This window comes from Malaclemys terrapin, chromosome 5, assembly GCF_027887155.1.
Source record: "Malaclemys terrapin pileata isolate rMalTer1 chromosome 5, rMalTer1.hap1, whole genome shotgun sequence".
Classification (NCBI taxonomy): domain Eukaryota; kingdom Metazoa; phylum Chordata; order Testudines; family Emydidae; genus Malaclemys; species Malaclemys terrapin.
This window is the reverse complement of record NC_071509.1, coordinates 135,718,828-135,742,487: the sequence shown is the minus strand read 5'-3', so window position 1 is coordinate 135,742,487 and position 23,660 is coordinate 135,718,828. Positions and strand designations below refer to the sequence as shown.

General features: G+C 44.4%; 2 protein-coding genes across 4 annotated transcripts in view; one reads left to right on the top strand and one right to left on the bottom strand.

Annotated features, from left to right (window-relative positions):
* The window catches only part of STAP1 (signal transducing adaptor family member 1), a 34,405-nt gene extending 19,925 nt beyond the window's left edge, over positions 1–14,480 (top strand). Inside the window, exons 5-10 of the mRNA XM_054030749.1 lie at positions 3,871–4,043; positions 7,309–7,437; positions 8,968–9,037; positions 11,392–11,491; positions 11,954–12,094; positions 14,255–14,480. Of these exons, the coding sequence (XP_053886724.1) occupies positions 3,871–4,043; positions 7,309–7,437; positions 8,968–9,037; positions 11,392–11,491; positions 11,954–12,094; positions 14,255–14,331 (690 nt within the window). The 3' untranslated portion in view covers positions 14,332–14,480. The remainder of the gene's footprint in view (positions 1–3,870; positions 4,044–7,308; positions 7,438–8,967; positions 9,038–11,391; positions 11,492–11,953; positions 12,095–14,254) is intronic.
* A 2,655-nt stretch (positions 14,481–17,135) lies between these two features.
* UBA6 (ubiquitin like modifier activating enzyme 6) overlaps positions 17,136–23,660 on the bottom strand; it is a 52,505-nt gene continuing 45,980 nt past the window's right edge. For all 3 annotated transcript variants that reach the window (XM_054030446.1, XM_054030445.1, XM_054030447.1), the window contains 4 exons: positions 22,816–22,943; positions 21,799–21,886; positions 21,379–21,473; positions 17,136–19,249 (listed from right to left, as the gene is read on the bottom strand). In XM_054030446.1, the coding sequence (XP_053886421.1) occupies positions 19,114–19,249; positions 21,379–21,473; positions 21,799–21,886; positions 22,816–22,943 (447 nt within the window). In that variant the 3' untranslated portion in view covers positions 17,136–19,113. The remainder of the gene's footprint in view (positions 19,250–21,378; positions 21,474–21,798; positions 21,887–22,815; positions 22,944–23,660) is intronic.

Here is a 23,660-nt window from a genome sequence, read left to right as displayed (position 1 = left end):
CCCAGGATTTCCCCTCACCACAAAGGAGTGTAGGGCTCAAGGTGTAGGTTATACAACTACCCTAACATCCAAACTGTAGCCTCCTAGCCCAGCCTCCAGTCACACACTCGGCAGGCAGCTTCCCCGGACTAGCAGAGCTGACCATGTGGTGACTAGTCTCACCTACGGAGCTGGGGGTGAACCCAGCCTGGCTGGGGAAATTTCTCAGCAAACGCTACCAATTGGGACTCATCCGTGGGGAAGGAAAACCCAGCTGAGGGATCGGCTGTCAGGTCCCTAGAGGCCAGTTCTCAGGGAGAGCCCTGCTTGCAGGCCTGGGACTCACCAGCTCCCCACTCTCCAAAATGGCTTCTCCCCTCTCCTGAACTCCCTGGGAGGGGCATCTCACTCCCTATCAGTTGCGGGGCAGACTCTGAGTTTGCCTTGGTTCCTCCTCCCTGAGCTGCCAGCAGACAGAGCTCCAGGAATCTAGGTAATCTCCTGGGGGGTTACACATTGGTCACAGAGTTCTCTAGGCCAGTATTGCATCACACCTGCTTCTTTCCTGGATATCAGTAAAAGTTCATCCATTTAACAGAAGTTCCTTTGTTCAAAGGTTATTCAGCTACTCACAGCTGTGTGCCAAAATCTTACTCATCCATGAGGGCCGGAGTTGGTCAAATGCCCTGTATGTGACAGACTGGCTCCTACTTGTACAGAGTCCTGCCATCAGTGCACTTCTCACTAGTCACATGATTCAAACTGAGCCAGTATAACTGGTCATGTCATACCCAGGGGATTTCTTAACAGCAAAACCCTCAGGCTGTACTTTTACTGAAGGCTCAGTCTACCTTCCTTAGATACACCCATGCTGTTGTACTGGGTTAGCGAGAGATCCAGGCCTCAGTCTATATGCTTGCCTTGGAAATGCACCCGACAGCTGTGAAACTGGGAGCCTGCTGTGAGGTAAAGCTAGGCTCCCTAAGGCACTGATCCTGCCAACACTTTAGGCACAAGCTTAACTTTTAACAAACCCATAGCCCTCTAAGTCGTTTCACTCACCGCACCACCCCTAGCATTATGGCATGGCATTGCAGGGGTCTTTGCATCTAGCACCCCCTAGGTGCTTCTTGGGCCCTACAAAGGCCTGTTTCTGCCCACAACTTTGCCCACCAGCTAGTAGATAATGTTTTCACCCCTCAGCAAGGAAAGTCTTACAGGAGTTCGGCTCCTCTTCAGCCCACCCTCCAGGCTCAGTTCCCAGCCTCTTCTAGGTTACCTTTAAGTCACTCTCTGGCTTTGGAATAGAGCCCAGACTCTTTTCCTGAAGTCTCTTCAGGCCCTTCTTCAGGAAACTGTCACTGTCTGTAGTTCCTACTGCAAAGTGAACCTTCTCAGCCCTAGTATGAGGCTGGGTGCTTAACAGGCTGTCACCTGACTCCATTAGTCACCTGACTCTCTCTCTAAGATGCAGCTAATTATGGCACAGGTGGGCTGATTGAACAGGCTGGCCCCAGGCCTGCGGGTCCTTACAGGGGAGGACCACCCTGTTTCAAAATACCATAACATTAAGCATGTGCCTTTGTGTTTGCAGGATTGTGGACTCGAGTTCATTTTTTACAATTTTGAGCAGTTGCAGTGTTTGCCATATTCCCTTTTAGTAAAATACTAAATTTTAAAAAAATTCAATAGTTCAGTATTGCACAAAAAGGGATTTACCTGTTGGCAGACTGAGGTTTCTCCCCAGGGTCCAGGACAACCTATGCTTTATCTCTTGTGCTGTTCTCTTCGGACTTTAAAGTTGAAACACCTGCAATACTGTCTCTAGTAAAAAGAACCTCGAAGGGTGGTTTCTTTTGGCTTAATTTGAAGTTTCTTCGCTCTGTGACAAAGTCTGGGCTGTTCTGTTTAGTTTTATTTAATTGTCATTATTAAATATAATTTCTGCTTCACTTATAGTTTTTCTGTGGACAAGATGCTTCTTTGCAAATAATCTCCCATTGTGCTCAGACCAAATCACTGGAGTGTGATTCTGCTTTGGTCAGAACACAAGCCTTGTCAAATGCTATTGGGTTAGTAGAAAAGACCTGAAATAAGCTGTTTGAAATGTCTTAACTACAACAGCCTGACCTATACAGCTTTCTCCCTTTCTTTCTTTCAACCCAGTGGTTTTCCACCTGTGGTCCACAGACCCATAGGGGTCCTCAGACTATGTCTAATATTTTGAAAGGGGTCTGGTACCTCCATTCAACATTTTTTAGGGGTGCGCAAATGAAAAAAAGGTTGAAAACCGCTTTGTTCTAGCCAATTTACCAGGGATTGTTCTTCACCAGGCTCAGACTTAAGCCACATTTAAACACAAAATTTACACCAGTTTAACTAAAATAAGTTTCAAAATCAATTCAGTTAAATTGGTGCAAACTCCTATGTGGACATACTTCTGTTTGTTCACAATTGGCGTATATCAGTTTTGCTTAAATGACCAAATCGGTGAATAATGATTGGTTATTGATATAAACCAGTTGTAAACTGATTTGAGTATGTCCACCTGGGAGTCTGCATTGCCTTAATTAAATTGATTTAAAACCTGATTTTAGTTAAACGTGCCAATTTCATATGTAGACCAGCCATTAAGGGTTCATCGTCACTGCAATAAAATGTCCATGACATGGCTGTGGCTGGCCCAGGCCAGCTGACTTGAGCTCACGAGGCTAAAAATAGCCGTATAGACGTTTGGGCTGGAGTCTGGGCTCAGAAACCCTGTGAGGCGGAGGGTCTCAGAGCCCAGGCTCCAGCCCAAGCCTGAATGTCTACACTGCAGTTTTTAGCTTCACAGCCCCAGCCCTGTGACCTGGGCTCTGAGGTTCAGTGCAGTGTGGACACACTCCATATGACTGATTTTCAGAAGTGCTAAGTATCCACAATTCCCATTGAAATCAATGACGCTATGGGTGCTCAGCATCTCAGAAAGTCAGGCCACAGCTGCATTTGGTTGTTACGGCTCCCCTGCCCTCCCTTGGTTCTTGTCACGAGTCAGAAAGCAGAAGACCAGAGTCCAAAGCGCAGGCAATATGATGTTTATTGGGGTGAACGAGCAAGCATATCCCAGCTCTTTACACCAGTAGAGCTCTCCTATTTCCCCCCCCCCCCCCCGTTCTCCTTTTTAGTAGGCTTAATTATACCTGTAGTGCTCACCCCTGGTACCACCCCTTACAATTTATGGTCATATTCCATTTTGGAGGGTCTTGAGTCTGGGGGCTTTGGTCCCACCTCTTTTGTACCCCATGGGAAGGGTAGGGAGTGAGATTGTGTTTCAGGCAGGATCACCATTTCTTTGGCTTTTATGTTTCTTATACCTACTCCCTCACCCCTCCCGCCTGGTTGCTTGACCTTGGCTTGGGAGAGGAGTTGGGCAGCCTTCAAGTGTACGTTCATATATTTAACTCCCACCCTACCCAGCAACGCTTTAACTCTATTCCTTATCTTTTCTCGTTGTGCTATAAACCCCAGCTGGCTGTGGGCAGATGCAACACACACTGTCTTTGGTCACACGTTCGTAAGGATATAAGAATATCAAAAGTCAAACGGGCAAACAAAACCCAAAATTCTATCTCAGACTAATAAACAGGCCTAGATACTATATTTCCATCGCCAACACTACTATGAACATCTAGCTCCACTTGCTCAGAATCACTTTGGAGTTTTTATCCAAAGGTAGGATTGGACACAAGGCAGTACTAAGTCCAGCAATTAAAAAAAGATTTCTGCTTTGTCGTTGTCTTTTATTAGAGTGTGGGGGTGGGGGTGTTTGGGTTCCCCACGGTGAACTCCCACCAACGTTGTTCTCCCCATTCCATTTCTTTTGCAACTTGATTTTTTGTTAATTCTCAGTTGTCAGTTCCCCTGTGTATATCACTGCTACCTGGACAGCTCATTAAGCTGCATGACGTGCTAGAGAAAGAAAAGAAAAGGAGGACGGCAATGGACCAGTCACCCAGTGCATCTTTGAGCACCGAGAAGACAAACAATGGAGACTACGTTAACCTAACGAACACTATGCCAGAGTAAGTTCAGACTGAACTATGTCAATACAAGTGTGATCAGAATTTTCTCTTTTCTTTCAGAGCATTTTAATTTTCCTCTGTATAAGCTACAGGGGTCTGTGCTGGGCCCAGACCTCTTCAACAGAGGGGTAAACAGTCAGGTGGCAAATTTTTTAGATGATACAAAAATATTCAAGATAGTTAAGTCCCAGGCAGATTGCAAAGAGCTACTAAAGGATCTCTCAAAAACTGGGTGACCGGGCAACAAAATGGCAGATGAAATTCAATGTTGATAAATGCAAAGTAATGCACATTGGAAAACACAATCCCAACTATACATATAAAATGATGGGGTCTAAATTAGCTGTTACCACTCAAGAAAGATCTTGGAGTCATTGTGGCTAGTTCTCTGACAACATCCACTCAATGTCCAGCGGCAATCAAAAAAGTGAACAGAATATTGGGAATCATTAAGAAAGGGATGGATAAGAAGACAGAAAATATCATATTGCCTCTGTATAAATCCATGGTACGCCCACACCTTGAATACTGCATGCAGATGTGGTCGTCCCATCTCAAAAAAGATATATTGGAATTGGAAAAGGTTCAGAAAAGGGCAACAAAATTTATTAGTGGTATGAAACGGCTTTCATTTGAGGAGAGATTAATAAGACTGGGAACTTTCCAGCTTAGAAAAGAGATGACTAAAGTGGGGATATGATAGAGGTCTATAAAATCATGACTAGTGTGGAGAAAGTAAATAAGAAAGTGCTATTTACTCCTCATAACACAAGAACTAGGGGTCACCAAATGAAATTAATGGGCAGCAGATTTAAAACAAACAAAAGGAAGTATTTTTTCACATAATGCACAGTCAACCTGTGGAACTCCTTGCCAGAGGATGTTGTGAAGGCCAAGACTATAACAGGGATCAAAAAAGATCTAGATAAATTCATGGAAAATAGGTCCATCAATCAGTATTAGCCAGGATGGTGTCCCTAGCCTCTGTTTGCCAGAAACTGGGAAAGGTCGACAGGGGATGGATCACTTGATGATTATCTGTTCTGTTCATTCCCTCTGGGGCACCTGGCTTTGGTCACTGTCAGAAGACATGATACGGGGCTAGATGGATCTTTGGTCTGTCCCAGTATGGCCGTTCTTACAAACAAAACCAATTATTTATATCAATCATTAGTAAGACTACGTTTTAGTCACAGATATTTTTAATAAAAGGGTATTTTTAATGACAGGTCACTGGCAGTAAACAAAAATTCATAGTCTGTAACCAGTCCATGACTTGTACTATATACCCCTGACTAAAACTTGGGTGGCCTGGGGACCCCACGGGTGCTCTGGGGCAGGGGGCGGCCCAGGGGCGCTGCGGGTGCTCTGGGGGGGAATGGCCCAGGACTCCAGCTGGTGCTAGGAGAGGTGTGTGGCCCGGGACCCCCACTGGTGCTGGGGGGCAGCCCACAGCCTGGGAACCCCGCTGGTGCTGGGAAGCAGGGGGAGGGCTGGCAGGCTCCCTACCCAGCTCTGCGCAGCTCCCAGAAGCGGCAGGCATGTCCCTGCAGCCCCTAAGTAGAGGGGCAACCAGGGGGCTCTATACGCTGCCCCCGCCCTGAGCGCCCACTCCGCAGCTCCTGTTGGCCAGGAACCGCGGCCAATGGGAACTGTGGGAGTATTGCCAGCAGGCGGAGACAGCACACAGAGCCGCTTGGCCATGCCTTCGCCTAGGAGCCGAGGGAGGGACATGTTGCCACTTCCGGGGAGCACCCTCCCCCCGAAGTAAGCACCACCCAGAGCCCTTACCCCTCCCCCCCCGGCACACCAACTCCCTGCCTCAGCCCCGAGCCCCCTCCCACTTCCAAACTCCTGCTGCTGCTGTGTGGGAGAGGCACGGTGGCCCGAGACTGCCCCAGCAGCGGTTGGCAGCCCCCAGGCCAGCCGCACCAGCCACTGCAGAAGTCATGGAGGTCCCAAAAAGTCACAGAATACGTGACTTCTGTGACCTCCATGCCAGACTCGCAGCCTTATTCATTATACATTCAGGGGTCTACGTTTGACTTTGTCAGGAGTAGCATCGAATTTTCTGCATTTGTTCTTCCACCGAACACTGTACTACACTTGTCCCTTTTGGTTTATTGAGCCAGTGCTTGAAAGTACCTATTGCATAAAAAGAAGAGGGAGCCAGAGGTCTGAGAGCAACTGTTGCTAGCTTGTTTCCTTGTAGCATATGTTTATATGTATGTATATGTGTATTTGATGGGTGCATTCTTGGTTTCAGGAACTATCACGTCATTATCTTCAGAAAAAATCCCTCATAAACAATAGGAGCCATGATAGACTGCAGGTTCTTCCACAGTGATGGGCCAAAGCCACCATGTCAGGATCTGGATTCTGAACACATCAAAATTCAGGCAAAGGTGTTCGGAGCTGAGATTTTGTTTTAGCCCATTGTAGAGACTGGGATCATTTGCAAAGTTTAGCTCTGGATTGAGCTGTGGGTTTCAGTGCACAGAGTTTGGGTTATTTGGATATGGGGGTTTGGTTCAGGCTCATCTCTGTAATTCAGTAATCACTTAGATTACTCTATCAACACTAGAGAATTCTGGCATTTCAGCCCCGTCACTCCTGATACTTCCAGTTACTGTAGCAGCATTTCAGAAAGGACACTGCCCTCATCTTGTCTCTCTCCACGCGCCAGAGATTTTTGTCCTTGCTGTTTCAATGTGTTTTGTTTTGAGAAAGTACAAATGGGCCATATGCTGCTTCCCTGGAAGCTTTTTCAACCATGCCTTAGACTGTCACATATGTTTGTCTTTCTAGGAAAATTATACTGTACTAGGTAATATATTTGCTGGTGATGGATAGTCAAAGTATTCCACGTAAGGTGAGCAAAATGGGTCAGTTTACATTACTCGCTTTCCTTTGGGTATGAAGCTTTGTTGGTTACACAGCCTGCCATCTGAGCTGTGCCCCATGACCAACACGGCTACCACTCTGAAACGCTGAAAGGGATGAATCATGGCGATCTGGACTTCTGCCGATTGGCTAACATGGTGGCATCACTCTATGGAATGACGCTTTCAGGTGTGAGACTTCTTGGAGCGACAAAGGCAAAGGGCAGCCCTGGATACCTAAGTTACAGGATACTCTACAAATAGGCTGATGAGGCAGGTCTAGTCCTCAGGCGGCCTCATGCTACTTGCCCATAGTGGAGTGATCGGCTTCTGCTAGTGGAACTCAGTGTGTTCATGCTGCTTCTCTCCTCCCTTCTTTGCAGGTGCTTCTATGCAGTGTCACGGCAGAAAGCGATTGAGATGTTAGAGAAGAATCCTTCTTGGGGAAACTTGATCCTGCGGCCTGGTAGTGACAGTAAGAACTACTCAGTCACTATCAGACAGGTGATAGAGTAGGTTGAATCCACAAGTTATTATCTAACTGCTAATTGACATGTACTGCGTTATGATGCCTAATTTAGAATTCCCAGGGATCGCTTGTGAAATCTGTCCCATATTGTGAGAATAATCGGGAGAAGGTAAATCAGGCATGGAGCATGGACTCAAGAGATAGTGTGATTGGCTTACGGAGGAGGAGAGGATTGACACGTCCACAAATGAGATACAAATCAGCCAAAGAGTGCTGGCCTGATGAGGCGGGGGCATGAGCCTGGTCCTTGAAATGTCTTATCCTACGTCATGGAATCTTAGACTTTCAAACCCCAGAGTAAGCACCAAAAAACACGTGCACACGCTGAAGCCATATCTAACACTAGAACAAATGGTCAGAGTTAAGGCTAATAAAATTGAACTCGGCATCACACCACACAAAACTTGTTACATTTCAACGTTTGGAGAGCTTCAAAACCAGAGGCAGCTGAGACCCAAAACAAAGTTCTGGGGCTGTAGGTAGCAAACACACTTCTGCTCTCCTCTTCCTGGCCTCACTCACCCCAGGGACTAACCTTTTCTGCCTCCTTCCCTAGGGGGACCAGACTTTCAGCCAGGACCCCAACATAGACAGGAGTACCCAGGAGCGTTTGGGTTGGTGACATGGGCACTGGAGACTGGGGGGGGGGGAAGGGCAAATGGCCATTGCTAACCATTTTTAAAGCGGGGGGGGGGGGGGAAAACCATGTGCCTCCATGTTTGAGAACCTGAACTCGGAACAATAGAGACAGGGGGCCCAACCCCCCCCCCCACTTTGTCCCCTGTCTGAAGCTGAGTGACAATGACAGAGCCCTTCCCCACTGGAATGACGGAGGGGCAGGTAGGCCAAATTCGAGTGAGGGGTATTGTGACCTGGTGCATGGGGTTACACCATCACTCAAATTTGGCCCATTTGGTTCCTTCCTCCCACACACACACTTTTGCAGTCCTTGTGTTGCCAGTGGTTGGAGACCGGGATGGTCCATGACACAGAAGGGTCCCCTCTGCCCCGGTCTAGGGAATTCCTGTGCTGTTTTGAAACACGATGTAGACCATTTCTATAACTGTCTGAGTCTGAAATCTAAAGTCATTAAAGTTTCTGGCATTCTTTCTATAAGATTTTCACCTAGAAACCAGAAAACAATTCCAAGAGACCCCACACCCCTAGGCCCTGCTACTGTTTCTAGCGTCCTCAAGCAAAACCTCGGAAGACAAAACTTGCTATTCCTGGTATTTCTAAAGTAAAACAGAGACCTAAAAAATACCTTTCCAGCTTCTGCTTGATACATCACAAAGCAGCAAAAAGGCAAACAAACCATTTTTTTGCCCTTAGCTGGTCACCTTTAAACGAACTGTTTCAAAAAGAGATTAATAACATTAGTGTATTGAAACTTTCCACCAAATGAACAGCTTAAATAAAAGACAGGAAACCTGCAGCCATCACCATTCATTTTCATTTATACTGTATTTTATGAACAGCAATGTATTAATACTGTATTTTCTTTTTGTTTCAGTGGTCCAAGCATAAAGCACTACAGAGTGGTGAACATGGGCAAAGGTTACACCATTGAACTGGCAAGACCAGTAAGTGGGTGTTTCCTTGTTGGAGATATCAAACCATGTCTTGGGTCTGTGTTAGAAAGTGGGAAAGAATATGGAAAAGTAGAACAAAAAAAAGCAGGGATTTGTCTGGTTCATAGATTCTAAGGCCAGAAGGGAAAATTGTGATCATCTAGTCTGATCTGTGTAGCACGGGCCAATGAACTTCCCCAAAATAATTCCTAGAGCAGATCTTTTAGAGAAACATCCCATCTTGATTTCAGAATCGTCAGTGACGGAGAATCCACCACGATCCTTGGTAAATTTTTCCAATGGTTAATTACGCAGTTAAAAATTGATGCCTTATTTCCCCTCTGAATTTGTCTAGCTTTAATTTCCAGCCATTGGATCATGTTATACCTTTGAGAAGTTAATTCGATGTCTCTGACCAGCCTGGAAATTGAACTCGTATCTGAACTTGTCTACAGGCAGAGTTGTACCAGTTTAACTAAAAGTGTGAATTAAAATCAATTTAGATAAAACAGGGCAAAATCTGGGTGGACTCTCTTATTTTGCTTTTAGCCAGGCTTGTTTCAGTTAAATCAATTAAGAACAGGTTTAAGCTAAACTGAAATTACCCTGGTTTCTACAGAAATAAGTGTCCATACAGCTTTTTTTTTTTTTTTAACCAGTGGTGAAATTCACACCTTAAATTAAATCGGTGCAACGTTCTCCCGGGTGGCTCACACTTTTCTTCTATCTAGTTCTGAAATGCCTGGTCTTCCATCACAATTTAGAAATTGAAACTTGAGAAATCAGACTGCTCGCCCAATATTACCATGGCACTACAGGATGACTTAAGGTTTCATTTGGATTTGCAGGTTGGTTAGATCTCTGTGCCCATACTGGCCCTTGCCAAAGTAGGAAATTGTAACCTCTGTTGCCCTTGACTAGGTTCTCAAGGATGTTACCACACCACACCCTCCACCTCAGTCTCCTGAAATCTACAAGAAGTTTTCTTTTCTCTGAGGCATCTGCCACTGAATAGCCCCAGATTAACTGGAATTGGATGTGGGGACTGTTAGCTCAAATAAAAATGTTATTGACCTAGTACAGAAAGGAGGAAAAGGACTAAACCAAAGATGGTTAAACAAACTGGTACTAGTTCAGTGGGTTGCTATAAGTGCCCAGAGGTAGAGCCCAAATGTTACGTCAGAAATTGGTTTAAAAAGCTGAACTAAAACAAAAGACCAAATGAGCGGCAATGTTGCCTAGTGGAGAAGGCATTGGACTAGGACTCAGGAGACCTGGGCTGTATTCCTGGCTCTGCTAGATCACTTTCTGCCTCAGTTTCCTCACCTGTAAAATGGAGATACTGAGCGTGATCTCCTCTGTAAAAGCACTTTGAGATCAACTGATAAAAAGCCCTGTGAAACACTAATGACAATTATTTTGAACACCAGACAAATAGTAAAGCCATGGAGCTTCACAAACCGGCAATGGTAGAGGTTGCAGCAGCTTCCAGGGATCACAGACAAGGGTGTCATAGGTGTGCAAACCCAGGGGGACTTGGCCATTAGAGGGAAAAAATCTGGAAAGGGAGCACATGTTGTACTTTGCATTGGACCCCCGAAAACGTCAGGCCAGCTCTCCACTCCCCTGTTGTCCTGGAAGCATCTCTCAGGTATGAGCATCTCCTCCTGCTAGTCAAACATCTGCCTTTGATGATGATCCTAAAATGAAGCTGTGCCATGATGGGGGTGGTGGAATATCCTGCGGAGCCATTTTATTAAAACATTTCAGCTCATTTTCTCCCTCTCCCACAACAAGATTAAAATCCAAGGCCAAACCCAGGAGTTCACACTCAACCCAGATTCCCATTGTAGGATCTGATAGCCTGTCTAGAAAAGCTTTGAGCTGAAGAGGGGCAGAACCTCAAGAGACAAGTATTTTTCTAGTGGTTTGTGTCATGTTTTACTTTGGGGACAAGGGAGGAACCCACACTGTATTGTACTAGCACTTTGCCCGGCTGGAGCTGCACTTTGCACTGAGGGAGAGAAAGATCGCAGGAGGGGTTTCCGGGCAGCAAGCCTAAACTGCAGCCTTGTTCAAGGCCCAAGCCTGCGGTGCATCCCCCTCAGTGCCATGCATAAACCCCCTCCTACAATGTGCCTAACACGCAAGGCTGATTTTCAGCAAGTATTTTGTCCTTGTATTTGGGTGCTCCGGGAAGCTCCTGTTTTCACTGCACTTCTAGTAGGTGGCCCTTGAAACACAGTGCATTGGGGGTGAATCCAGTTTCAGCTACTTGACGATATCTTTAGGTACCTACCTGCTAACACATTTCTGATTGAAAATGTAGCTCACAGTAACTTTTCACACCCCTTTTTGTTACCTAGGTTATACGCCAGAGCCTTCATGATGTCATCGATTACTTTGTGAATCAAACGCAAGGGAGCTTGAAGCCATTTGTCACACACACGTATGACAACAAATTGGGTATGCGGCTTGTTTCTACACATAGGCACAGCTTCTGAATTCCAGCTCTTAAACTGCGTTACTGCGAGGGGTCTATACTAGCAGTAACTAATCTGCAAGCAGGGCTGAAACATGTGGGCATAAAACATGGATTGAATATTTTGAACAAAAACATCTCATGTTACAAACAGAGGAGTTAATTCTATCAAGTAAATGAATCACTCTAATTACAAAATAACTGAAATAAGCCACCTATTAATTCAGCAGAGCTGGGAGGGTCCGAGCTTGGGCTGCAGCCTGAGCCAGAAGTCTACACAGCAATGAAACAGGGCCACAGCCCGAGCCAACTGGCACTGGCTAGTCGCCTGTTTTTCTTTGCTGTGTAGACATACCCTTATTCTTAATAACTGGGGCTAGGTTCTTCAGGAAAGAGACTGCTCCCACACACAGGGGAACATTACATCTTCTGTCCTTTTTCTGCAGCCGGACTTTCTTTAGAGCATGTCCCAAGAGAGATGCACCCGGCGATTGCCCCTCAGCCCAGAGCCAAGCCTCCCCGGAGATCTATGCCTGAGAAAGTAGCAGCACCACTTCAGGAGTATCCTGTAACCAGATACGTGCCTGGTGAGGACAGGACAGCTTTGGGGGCCTTCTGTTTCTTTGGAAGTTAGGTTTGAAAACGGGAAAGTGAGTTTTTTGGGGAGGGAAGTGTCACGTGCAGTGGGGGATACAGCAGCATTCAGAGCATCTCTCCTGATCTATCAGCCTGCACACCCCTATTATCAAAAGCAGCATCGCTTCTCGCTTCTCAGATGTGGGGTAGATGCAAGCAGATATGGTCAGTGAACAGAGGGAGGGATTAGAGATGGAAGACAGAGGTTTTTGCCTCCAGCTTATTGGTTCAACCCAGATGAGGACTGCAGTGACTGACACCTGTTCAGCGCCCTGTGTTAAATGAATTGGTGTGGTCTGTCCATTTCTGTGGAGCACGAGCCTGTTGATACTGACACTTGGCAGTCTCAGGAACGAGGCCAAGGACTGCATGGGCTATGGACACTGTCCTGCCCCACTGTCCCTACACGCGATCACATGAAAGTGGCACATGGAAACTGTGCTGCTGCCAGCTGGGCTAGGAAACTTGTCTTCAGCCCTGCCCATCACAGCTGCTATTCTTGTGCAAACCCCTGATTTAGGCAAAGCCATAATTTGCACTGCCACAAATGGCAGCTTGGAGTGGCTTTGCCTGGCTGGTCCTAGGCTCAGAGAGAAGGTAGATACGGTCCAGTAAAAGCTATTACCTCACCACCTTTTGTCTCTTTACATATTCATATTTTCAATCTTGCTTTTTCTTACAGCTCTAACATCTAGCCATTTAGCAGTCAGTCTGTCCGAAACTCTCATCCAAGCCCTTCATTCACCTCTCGGACTTGCATCCTTGCTCTCTAAGTTCCATTCAGAATGCTGCTAAAACTCTCTTGGATTGTCCTCTGACCATGTTAATCCCCTCGGAGTCCCTCAGCTAGCTCCCTCCTTCACTGCCTCATAAGAACATAAGCTTCTTGTCTTTATCTTTCGAGGCCCTTCTTACCTACTCCCACCCTCCCTAGCTGCTCTAGTAATCAATCACAATGTCAGCCCCTGGCCTTTGCTCCTTTTCTCCCCCATATTGCCCCTTGTACATGGGCAAAACTCTGAAAATCTGAACAGTTCCTAACCGCACGTCCTCTTTAAACCTCACGTTCGCCCTGATGCCTCCCAAAACCGCCATTCTGATCATGGCCAGGCAGGTGACAAGCTGTGACTCTTCCACTTCCCCAATTCTCTTCCTCTAACCCGTTTAAAAAAACCACCTTGAATTGACAGACCTGTGCCACTTCACCAGATTTGCTTCCATGTTATATCGTCATCCTCTTTCTATCATTAGACTGAAGTTCTTCAGGGCCTGGAGCTCTGTTTGTACAGCACCTGGTACGTTAGGGCCCCAGTCACAAGTGGGGCCTTTAGGTGCTTCAGTCTGAATATTTACTACTAGCCACCTCTGTTGGACACTTACCTTGCTTATGCTGCAGGACACTGACTTCAAATTTGCCCCCAATCTTAGACTTTTGTCAGAACAAACTTTATTAAAACCTAGAGCCAAGGGAAATGCTTCCCTGTATTAAAGTAATCCAGTTGATTCCTCTGCAGAGGGAGGAAGCCAGACCCATGCAGTGCTGAGAAAATGACTCAAGGATTTTCAGAGAAATTGAAAAAAAAATGGTGACAAGCAACAGAGTTTTAAAAACTGTTGCAATAATCAAAGCTGCTCTTACCGACCTAGGAAAAACACGTACAGTAGATAATGTGAAAGGGCCTCTGATCACGGTGGATAGAGTAGACAAAGCACAGGTCTGCTAGTGCTGGCTAGGGCAGCACTTGAGTTGGAAAAGCACTTCTCCCACCATACAATTTAACAGCTTGAATATTTAAATCATCTCCCTCCAGCTTCTCCTGTTGTCTTGAGTTAAGACAGAAGTCAGGGCTAGCCCAACACAGAAGGAATGGAGTGTTTATGGCAACTGTAGTATGGAAAATGAAACCAGTGTGTAGGTACGTGTACCGTGCCTATCCCAATGGAGGCTGTAGATTCTACCTACAATATAAATAAGCAGAGTGAGAGTTGAGAAGCCATGTTGCAATGACAGTGAAGAGTGCAAGCCCTGCTGGGAAGCTGCTGAAGTTGGAATGGCTCTGTCATGACACTTCCGCTCTCTATGTTAACAAGTGTTTTTCCCATTCTTTCAGAAACTCTTGGCAAAGAGATGAAAGAAAGAAAGAAGAGACAAGCAGCTGACAGACAACGTGCAAATCAACCTCTTTGAAGTGGAGTATGTAGGAGGGACAGATGTTTTCTTAGGGAAAAAGTGTCACATTCTAGCCCCGGAAATTCCTGTGGGCTAAATTTAGTAGTACAGTCTCACCTTGTATCAACTAATCTCAGAAGCCAGTGGAATAAATTACAGCACATTAAACTGGATATCTGTTTCCTAAGGCTTCCAGTTGGTACAAAACGAAGTCCATCTCCATGGCTCTAAGCACATTTGTCTCAGCAACCTTATGAGACTTTCTGGGACACACTAGAATGGTCCCACCCCCAGTCTGACAGCCTCTGTGCTGTTGAGGAGGATGAAAGTCTCAGGGAAGGAGAACATCCAACTGGAGCAGAGGGAAATGCTCCCAAAGTTGGGACCCCCCTTCCAGATGATGATGTGGTATCCTCTCGCACGGAGGTTACCTCTCCGGGGGGAGGGAACTCCAGTTATTAGGAAGAGACAGATAATAGTTATGGGGGATTCAATCATTAGAAACGTAGATAGCTGGGTTTGCGCTGACTGGGAGAACCACATGGTGACTTGCCTGCCTGGTGTGAAGGTTGTGGATCGCTCGAGTCATTGAGATAGACTTATGTGTAGTGCTGGGGAGGAGCCGGTACATGTGGTACATGTAGGTACCAATGACATAGGGAAGAATAGGAGAGAGAACCTGGAGGCCAAATTTAGGCAGCTATGTAAGTCACTGGGGAGGGAGGGGGGTCAACAAATGAAATAGGCAGATTTAAACAAACAAAAGGAAATATTTTTTCACACAATGCACGGTCAACCTGTGGAACTCCTTGCCGGAGGATGTTGTGAAGGCCAAGACTATAACAGGGTTCAAAAAAGAACTAGATAAGTTCATGGAGGATTGGTCCATCAATGGCTATTAGCCAGGATGGGCAGAGATGGTGTCCCTAGCCTCTGTTTGCCAGAAGCTGGGAATGAGCATCAGGGAATGGATCACTCGATGATTACCTGTTCCGTTCATTCCCTCTGAAGCACCTGGCATTGACCACTGTCGGAAGACAGGACACTGGGCTAGATGGGCCTTTGGTCTGACCCAGTATGGCTGTATTTATGTTATGTTCCTCAAAAGCAGGAAGGGGGGGACCCATTTCAGCCCTAGATCTTAATGAGTGCACCTTCCCTTCCCATACCCTGCGAAAAGAAATGATCTTCAGAGAGCCCCATAAAGTCTAAGGCTTGGGCTATTGTGGCCCAGTAAAGAGGAAAATGAATGTTGACGTTCAGAGGCCCTCCCAAAGGATTTGCTTCCACCAGCACTTGTATTAATTGAGTAGGTCTAGCTTGAGCAGTAAATAGCAACTGCAGCAGCCCTGTATCAGGGGAGAAAAACAGTCCCTCACCTAGGAAGCTTCCAGTCCCTTTAGAGCTTTATAGTTCAGAGCTAAACACCACTCAGAAATCAACAGGTAATCAGTGAAGTTTCCCCACTGAAGTTGAAGTTAGTACACTCTGCACCAGCTTCGAAAGGATAATGTGCTGTAGAGCAAAATCTTGAGGTGATGGACCGTGCTTCTGTAGACAGTGCCTAACGCTGCAAGAAATGGTAACATCTGCCTAGCCAGATGTAGCTCAGAGGTTACTGCTGCTATGGGAGCATCTAATAGCAACTCTGTAGTAGCCCTAGACTGCAAACTGAGTAAAAAGAAGCGGACGGATGCTCTCAATATGGCAAAAATAATCTTCATTTCTGGTAGGTGCTTTTCCCACCACTCCTCAGTCTTATTCAAATGGAGAAATAAGGGAGAGCACACTGCTTTTCACACTGTACACTGTTGTATCCTTTTTGCTGAACAGTGATTTTTCCAAAGTATTAGAGAGCAACTTCATGTTTATAAAAAAAGCATTTCAGATTCTTTCAGTACATTCAGAGGAGGACCATTCTGCTGAAGTCATCTGTCTGAGCAGCATCACTTAGCAGAAGTTTGCAATACCCAAAATTGCCATTTGAACATTGCTGTGAATTGAAATAATTGGGAATTTCTATTCTCCTTCACTACATGTGTGTCTTGTACTTTCCATGTGCAAACGGTGGCTTTGCTAAAGTGATTAGCAGTCGCATAGTTCATGTTGTCATTAGGGCTCATGCTTAACGTATCATTGATATGAATCAGTGCACACCTGGCAACTATGATGTACTGTAGACATCTCCATTTAAAAACATGTTCATTCGCTTTGTCAGTAGTTCAGGGTATTTTTAATGTGAAAAAAGATGAAGAGCAATTCTTAGTGGCAGGTCGGGCAACATATCTCTCTGTCATATTAAGTTCTCTTTACATTTGTTAATAAAAACCTACTCATGTCAACCTCTGTTCAGACAAATCCAGAGAAATACATATCAAATGGAGAATGTGCAATGACCTAGCATATATACTAGTCGAAATACATCGGTTCAGCTAGGCAGAAATCATCCACAGAACAGACATCCAAAGGGCACCCACTGTTTGTGAGACATGGAGATGTATCTGTGTTTTGCTAATTTTGGCCCCCAATTCCTGCCACCTGTATATTTAGAGTTCACAAAAGTGCACGAGTGTTTTCAAGTGCCAATACTGCATGTAACTACATACTGTCAGGCAATGAGAAGCTGTTAACAAAGGCCACTCAGCATATTACATTTGAATATTGCCTGTTAACCCGGAAGAGACCATCAGATGTAAGTCAGGAAAGCACCCAGGCTAACAGACTTTTATAGACTCTTTTTCAAAGGTGTTCTGTGTGCTATTAACATCCATCTAACATACCCGACTCTGCTTTCATGTTGAGTAAATGAACAAAGAAGTTAGTTACTCAAATTACATTTTATTGTTTCCCAGCCCCTGACTTTTAGAGTTCACAGCGCTTTACGTTTGCCCCAAACATTGAAATAAAAAATAAAATCCAGATCACAGATTTCATTTGGGATTTACACTCCCTGCTATTGCTGGGGGGAACACACATTTCAGTCAGCACTCAGAAGCAGATATTTACTCTCAAATAGTCTTCCCTTTCTGCCTTTTGCCCTATGTCAATTATGCACTTTGCCATCTCTAAGAATGCCATCTCTTTGCCTGTTTTACAGAATGTTTGTTTTTTTAAAGAATAAGTTGTAAAAAAAAAAAAAAAAAAAAAGTTAAATAAACCAGCTGGGTTTCAAATCAAATCTGTTAAAACTATAAAATATCTATAAACTATGTTGAGAGTAAAAAATATATACACCTTACAAAAGAGGTACTACATTTAAGACTTATTCCCAAATATTGGAATAATTTTAATGGATTCCAGCTTGTATATTCAATACATATTTGGTGTCCAAATGCCCAACCATCCAGATATTTTGTTCTTGAATAAGCAAATTGGGAGAAAAGGGAAGATGAGAACAAGCACAGTTATCCAATATTTTAGGCTCCAAAAGATCCCTAAAGGTTAATAAACTGAATCACACATTGACATCACTGATTTTATAGCGGTGAACAAGTTTTGCATCATATGCAGGAGATACAGTAAATGCAAACTATTTCCAAAGCAAAAATAATAATGTTCAGGGCGATGTTAGTAGATTTGATTTTTGTTCCCATCTCACTTGCTTTAGTTTTTCCATAATCAGGGAAACAATTCACAGAAGCTCACCTGTCCGGGGCATAGATGCTGAAGAATTCTGCCACTGATGCTGTCGTACTGCACCAGCATTTTCTACTAACTGCCATAGCCAAAATGATTTCCTGATTGTTGCTAAATTAAATGGATCTATCAGACTTTAGACGCCTAAATTATAGATTGAGGCCAATCTAAACTCGATTTTCAGATGAACTCAGATTTGTGTTGTAGAGACAGATACGCTATATAAAGCTTCCTTCTAGAGTTATGGCGCCAAGAGGAGATAAAAGGAACCAAATGTTTGATATGAAATACACAGAATACCCTCTTGACCCTCCCCCTTCAAAAAAGTAACAATTTGCTACCTTGCTCTTAATTTGGAGGCAGAAAATTTTAGCCACAACTTCACCTGCCTCTTCATCAAGCAGAAGAGCTTAACTGGGAGAATAAGGGCCCAACTCTCCAACAGATTTCAGCTTTCCCCATACTTCACTGTTCCCAAATTGTGCTCTTGGGGCAGAACTCACTTGTCGTCACTCGGTTGACTTCAATGGAGCTCTGACAATTTACACCCTCTGAGAATCTGCCCCCTGCGTTTCCACATCCAGACTGACCTAAAAGAACTGCCCCAACATACAGTAATAGCAATGGCTCAGAAGAGAACACCAACAATGAAAATGAGGCAAATTCATTTGCTTTTTTAATCAAATTACACTTGGGATGAATTTGGCCCAGTGCTCAGATGATGCAGTTGGCACCCCAATTTTAGAAGAGAGTCATGAGAAATGGATTATAAAACATTACTGACCACCATGTTATAAAACAATAATTTCCCCCATTTTTGCTCTCTCCCTCCATTTAACATTTATCTTGCATATTGAAATAAGATGCTAAGTTTGCCATTTCCCCCCCTCCCCCATAAATTAATATAAATCTCTTCTTTGTGGTACGCATTCTACATGACATTCCATTTCAGCAAACCTCCAATCCTCGTTATGAGCAAACAGATGTATGCAGAGACTAGGGACAGGTGAACGGTAAATCCAGTTTGACAGACCTCTTCAGTGCAATTCACTGACTTCAACTGTTCCTGTTTTAATTAAGGCTTCACCAAAGAAATATGTATTACTTGTTTTACGCCGAAATCAGCACACTCCCTTCAAAGCAAATGGTCCTAGAGCATTACCATCAATTGTCTTCATGGATGAAGTAGTATCTCACTGGTGGCCCTGGCAAGTCTTCATCTCCATCTGTTTCTGGAGCAAATGACACTGTGAGATCCACGTATTTTTTATCAGCTGATGGTTTCACTAGCTTTTGCATCCTGCAAAGAGAGGAAGACGAGTTTTGTAAGAGCAGGAAAAAGAGCAAAGAGCTGGCTGGGCTGAGCTATCCTGCGTTCTGGGAAGTTGTTTTATTTCCACAGCTCTACCAGGAGTGAAGTCCAACGCATCAGAAGTTTGGTTAAAGACAGTGAAACTTCTGCTTATGCGATGTCCCAAAGTTGCTCTGTCTTGGTTGTGGAAGGTCATGTTTCAGTTAGTGTATTTCTGCTTTTGCTCTCAGAGCAGCCAACCTCGGAGCTATTACGTTGCTTGTGATAAAAAGCAAAGAAACGTTTTTGTGCAGGGCTGGGAGACTGGAGGAAAACAACAATTCTTTCCCCCACCATCCGCCAATAGGGCAGACAGATCCATGCAATGGCTGTTGCCCCAATCATATGGGCAGCAGTCATGGCCACAACCCTTTGTACACTTACATGTGGTTTTGACCAATGGATTTATACTGTGTATGAACAAATCCAATGGTCCCGCTTCTAGAACCTCCCCTGTCCACCGACAAGGGCTCTCATGGAGCTCTGCGTGCAGGAAGTTATGGGGTCCCCTTGCAACAGGACTGTTCTGCTGCAGTTTGGGCCGTCTACTGCCAGGGATTTGGGAGTTGGGTAGCGGTGGTGGTAAAGAGCCGGGATTGAGCCCTTGCTGAATACTAGCTGCAATGCTAGTAGACTTATTGCAATAGATAGCACGAAAACATGCCTGTATGTGGCTTTATTATTGAAGTACCACCCTGGAAGAGTGGCCTCGCTGCACAGCATCTTATTCTTAAAAAAAAAGTTTATAGTCAAATTCTGAACTGCGAGAGCCAACTAACACTGTGTTTAGATTACACATTTACCAGTTATCCAAAACTATTTTGACTATTTCGATTGAGTTGACACAACATATCAGTGCTCTGCAGTCAGATTCTATGAGTTTTGCAGTCTTCATTTGGAATTTAGTTGAAGTTTGCTCTCTTTGAAATTATTTGCTATATTACAAGAACCACTGAAGGTGTAAGTCTCTTCTCACCTGAACAATAAGGGTCTTACCCTTCCACAGTAAATTCAATGGAGCTACCCAGCCATCCTTAAAAGCAAGTTTCATAAGACAGAATGACAAACTCATGCAGCAGATCATCATTCTGAATGCCAGGACGGTATCAAAACGCCTACATTGGCACATTTGAGCCATTTGGTGGTTGCAATTATTTTTAAAGGAAGAATAAAAATGTGCAGCACCTTGGAAATAAAAACAAATTCGGATTTATAAGGTAATTCAAAATGCACTAGTCACCAGTGCAGCTAAAAACTAAACTTCAAGAGACCAAAGAAAACAATTTTGTAGGGTGAATAAAATATAATCAAACTTATGGGGGACTCCATTTTCACTGTGGAAACGCCTGCTGGTAGCCAGCTATAAACTGCAGCTTTGTGCCCCCAGCACTCAGTACTCTGGAAATGGAGGTTACTTACTGTAACCGGAGGTCCTTCAAGATGGGTGGACCCTATCTGTACTCCACACATGGGTACGCATGCACGCCATGTGCCCAAGTCTAGAGATTTCCCAGAGCAGAATCCATTGACACGCACATGCGCAGTACCTTCCCTTGTGCTCCCAACCAAGGGAGTAAGAGGCAGTGGGGGTCGATGCCTCTTCAGTTCCTCCTCTTAGCACAATCCAACAGGCTCCGAAGCAGAGGGGAAGAAGGGCAGGTAGTGGAATACAGATAGGGACCACCCATCTCAAAGAACCTCCAGTTACAGTAAGTAACCTCCATTTCTTCTTTGAGCGCTGGTCCCTATGTATATTCCGCATACGGGTGACTGGCAAGCCGTGTTCAGAGTGGAGAAGGACGTAGGGAAGCTGTCGGCAGAGATGCTTGTAGTACTGCCATCCCTACAGTTGTGGCTTGAGTTAGAGCGTAATGTCTGGTGAATGGGTGGACAGAACTCCAAGTTGCTGCTCAAGAATCCCTTGAGGGAATGGAGCTATCAAGAGCTTTCATGTATGTACGCTGGGCCTATCACCATGGTATCTGGATGCCAGCCACATTAAATAAGTAAAAGGAATCAACGTACCAGGTCACCTCCCTGGATCCACAGTTAGTTTTTACTACCCTATTAATACTTACGTCAGCTTTAATCTTTTGATGTGACCAGGCATCACAGGAACATACAGCATTTTGACGCCCTGTACAACCATTGTTGGCTCTATTCCGTATTTCTCCTACAATTCAGGAATGCAAACATGTTAGCAGACTGCACCATACAGACAGACAATTAGTTCCAAATGATGGAACCATTTTTAAAAGTCAACATCCCAGATAGAAAAATGTCCTTGCATTAAATATAAAATTGACCAATGGTTTATTGAAATTGATTTGATTAAATCTTTTTATATATTCAATTACAGCACGGATCAGGAGCCACACAAAATGCACTTAGTCCTAAAAATTATTTTGGCATTAATAGGTGCTTGACACAAGCCAGAAAAAAAATGAAGCCATTTTCCCCACATCTCTACTAAACCATTACAATAAGTGAAGTCTTACTCTAACAGCATTTATGAAGTCCAGTAGAGTGAAATCTTCTTTCCCATAAATAGTCCACCTGTCCCAGATTGTAAATGATATTCCATTTCTGTTTGAAAAAGAACAGAGTGCTAAACATTCATTTGATCTTGCACCCTGAAAGTGTGGATTCAAAGTATTTTTTTCAGAAACCGATATTGTCATTATCAGTAGCTCTGCTATTAATCTATGTTTAACTTTCCTCCTCTCTCTGCCCCTATTTCCTCTCCCTCCCTTTGTCTGTCGTATCTATTTAGACCAAGTTCTTCGAGGTAGAGACCATCCCTCAGTATGCATGTACACATTACCTAGCACAGTGAAGCCCTGAATCCAGATTAGGCCTTTACATACTACTGTAAAACAAATAAGGTGAAGATAGATACTGGCAAACTTGCATTTTTATACTGCATAGATATGTATATTTGCAACCAAAGATTATGCAGACTGAACAATGTTTGACTAATACATTTATTAACTGAAAAAATAGTTAAAAAGGCAGTAAATAGGGGCGAGACATTCAGAATTGTTCAGTCATCAGCAGCTCCCATTGAGAACAATGCTGAGCACTTAGGAAAATCTGGTCTCCGGTTCATATAGGTCAGAATGGTTATGTTGGCTTTCCAAACCTTGGCACTGTACATTTGAGAACTGCGTCACCAGATCTAAGGATACTAGTAATGCTTCGTGTAGTGACAGGAATTGGGTACTACCCTCCAAGCTCTCGCTGTGTTCTGTGGTTTAGAAACCAGCCAGAGCTGTAGGAGGTAGCGAGACCTTGTAGGTCTGTACAAAATTAACGTGGTTGCTTGGAACCCAACTGTGGTTTCTTCATATTGTTGTTGCGTGAAGCCCAAAGGACAACACATAGCCAGGTTGTATGAGTGCCCTCCAACTCCCATACATACTAACTGTGTGTCTCCAGATCCTGATGTAACATTACACCCCTCTCAAATATCAAACGTAAGTTCCTAGACAACACACCGTCATTGTACTCCTTACCTTATTTCTGTTTTTCTTACTTCAGCAGCTTCTGTGAACACTATTATTGGAATGGCTAGATTTAAAAAACAATTCTTATATGCTTCAAATGGATGTTCACCCACAACTTTGATCAGTTCCAGGGCAACCTAGGGTAAACACAAAGACAGAGCTACTTAATACTTTACAAATTACAGGATTTCTTGGGATAAAGCTGGTACATAAAATCTGATGTAATCAGCAGCACGTCGATTCAAGTAAAAGGACTTACAGCAGGTTAAGGCTGGTATGCAGGAGACATTTGGTACGGCCTTCTATTAATATTAATAGGAACAACAGAAATCACTGTCAGAGAAAGGGGACAGTGTCAGCATGGCAGGGCATACTTAAGGTTAATGCTAACCTTCCAGTGTGCCCAATTTCTAACACCTCCCTAATATCTCTAATTCTATGTCCAGGCACATGTGTTCTTACAGTAGGGTAGAATTTTCTGGAAAGCTTGAGACAAACCAGACAAGGAACTTGGGAGAGACGGGTTCAGAAAAAATAAGGTGGTGATCTCAGATCTTAAACATTTTAAATATTTTGGTTAGTAATAACCCAACATCTTGGCCTACTAACTCCAAGTATGTTTTATTCTGCTGGTTTTGGAAAGGACTAAGAGCTTTGAGTGTTTTCTGGTGGGAGAGGGGAAGAGAGGCTGGGTTATTGGTATTGCAAAGAGTTCTGAACTCCAATACAGCAAAGTTTGCAGCACCTCGGACATGGAGAGCAGCAGGCTTAGGGGTCGTCTGGGGAAGGGGTGGAGTCTATCCCTGCAGAAGTTGCAACTTCCTCAGTCACTGCATAGCATGAAAGTTAGTCCC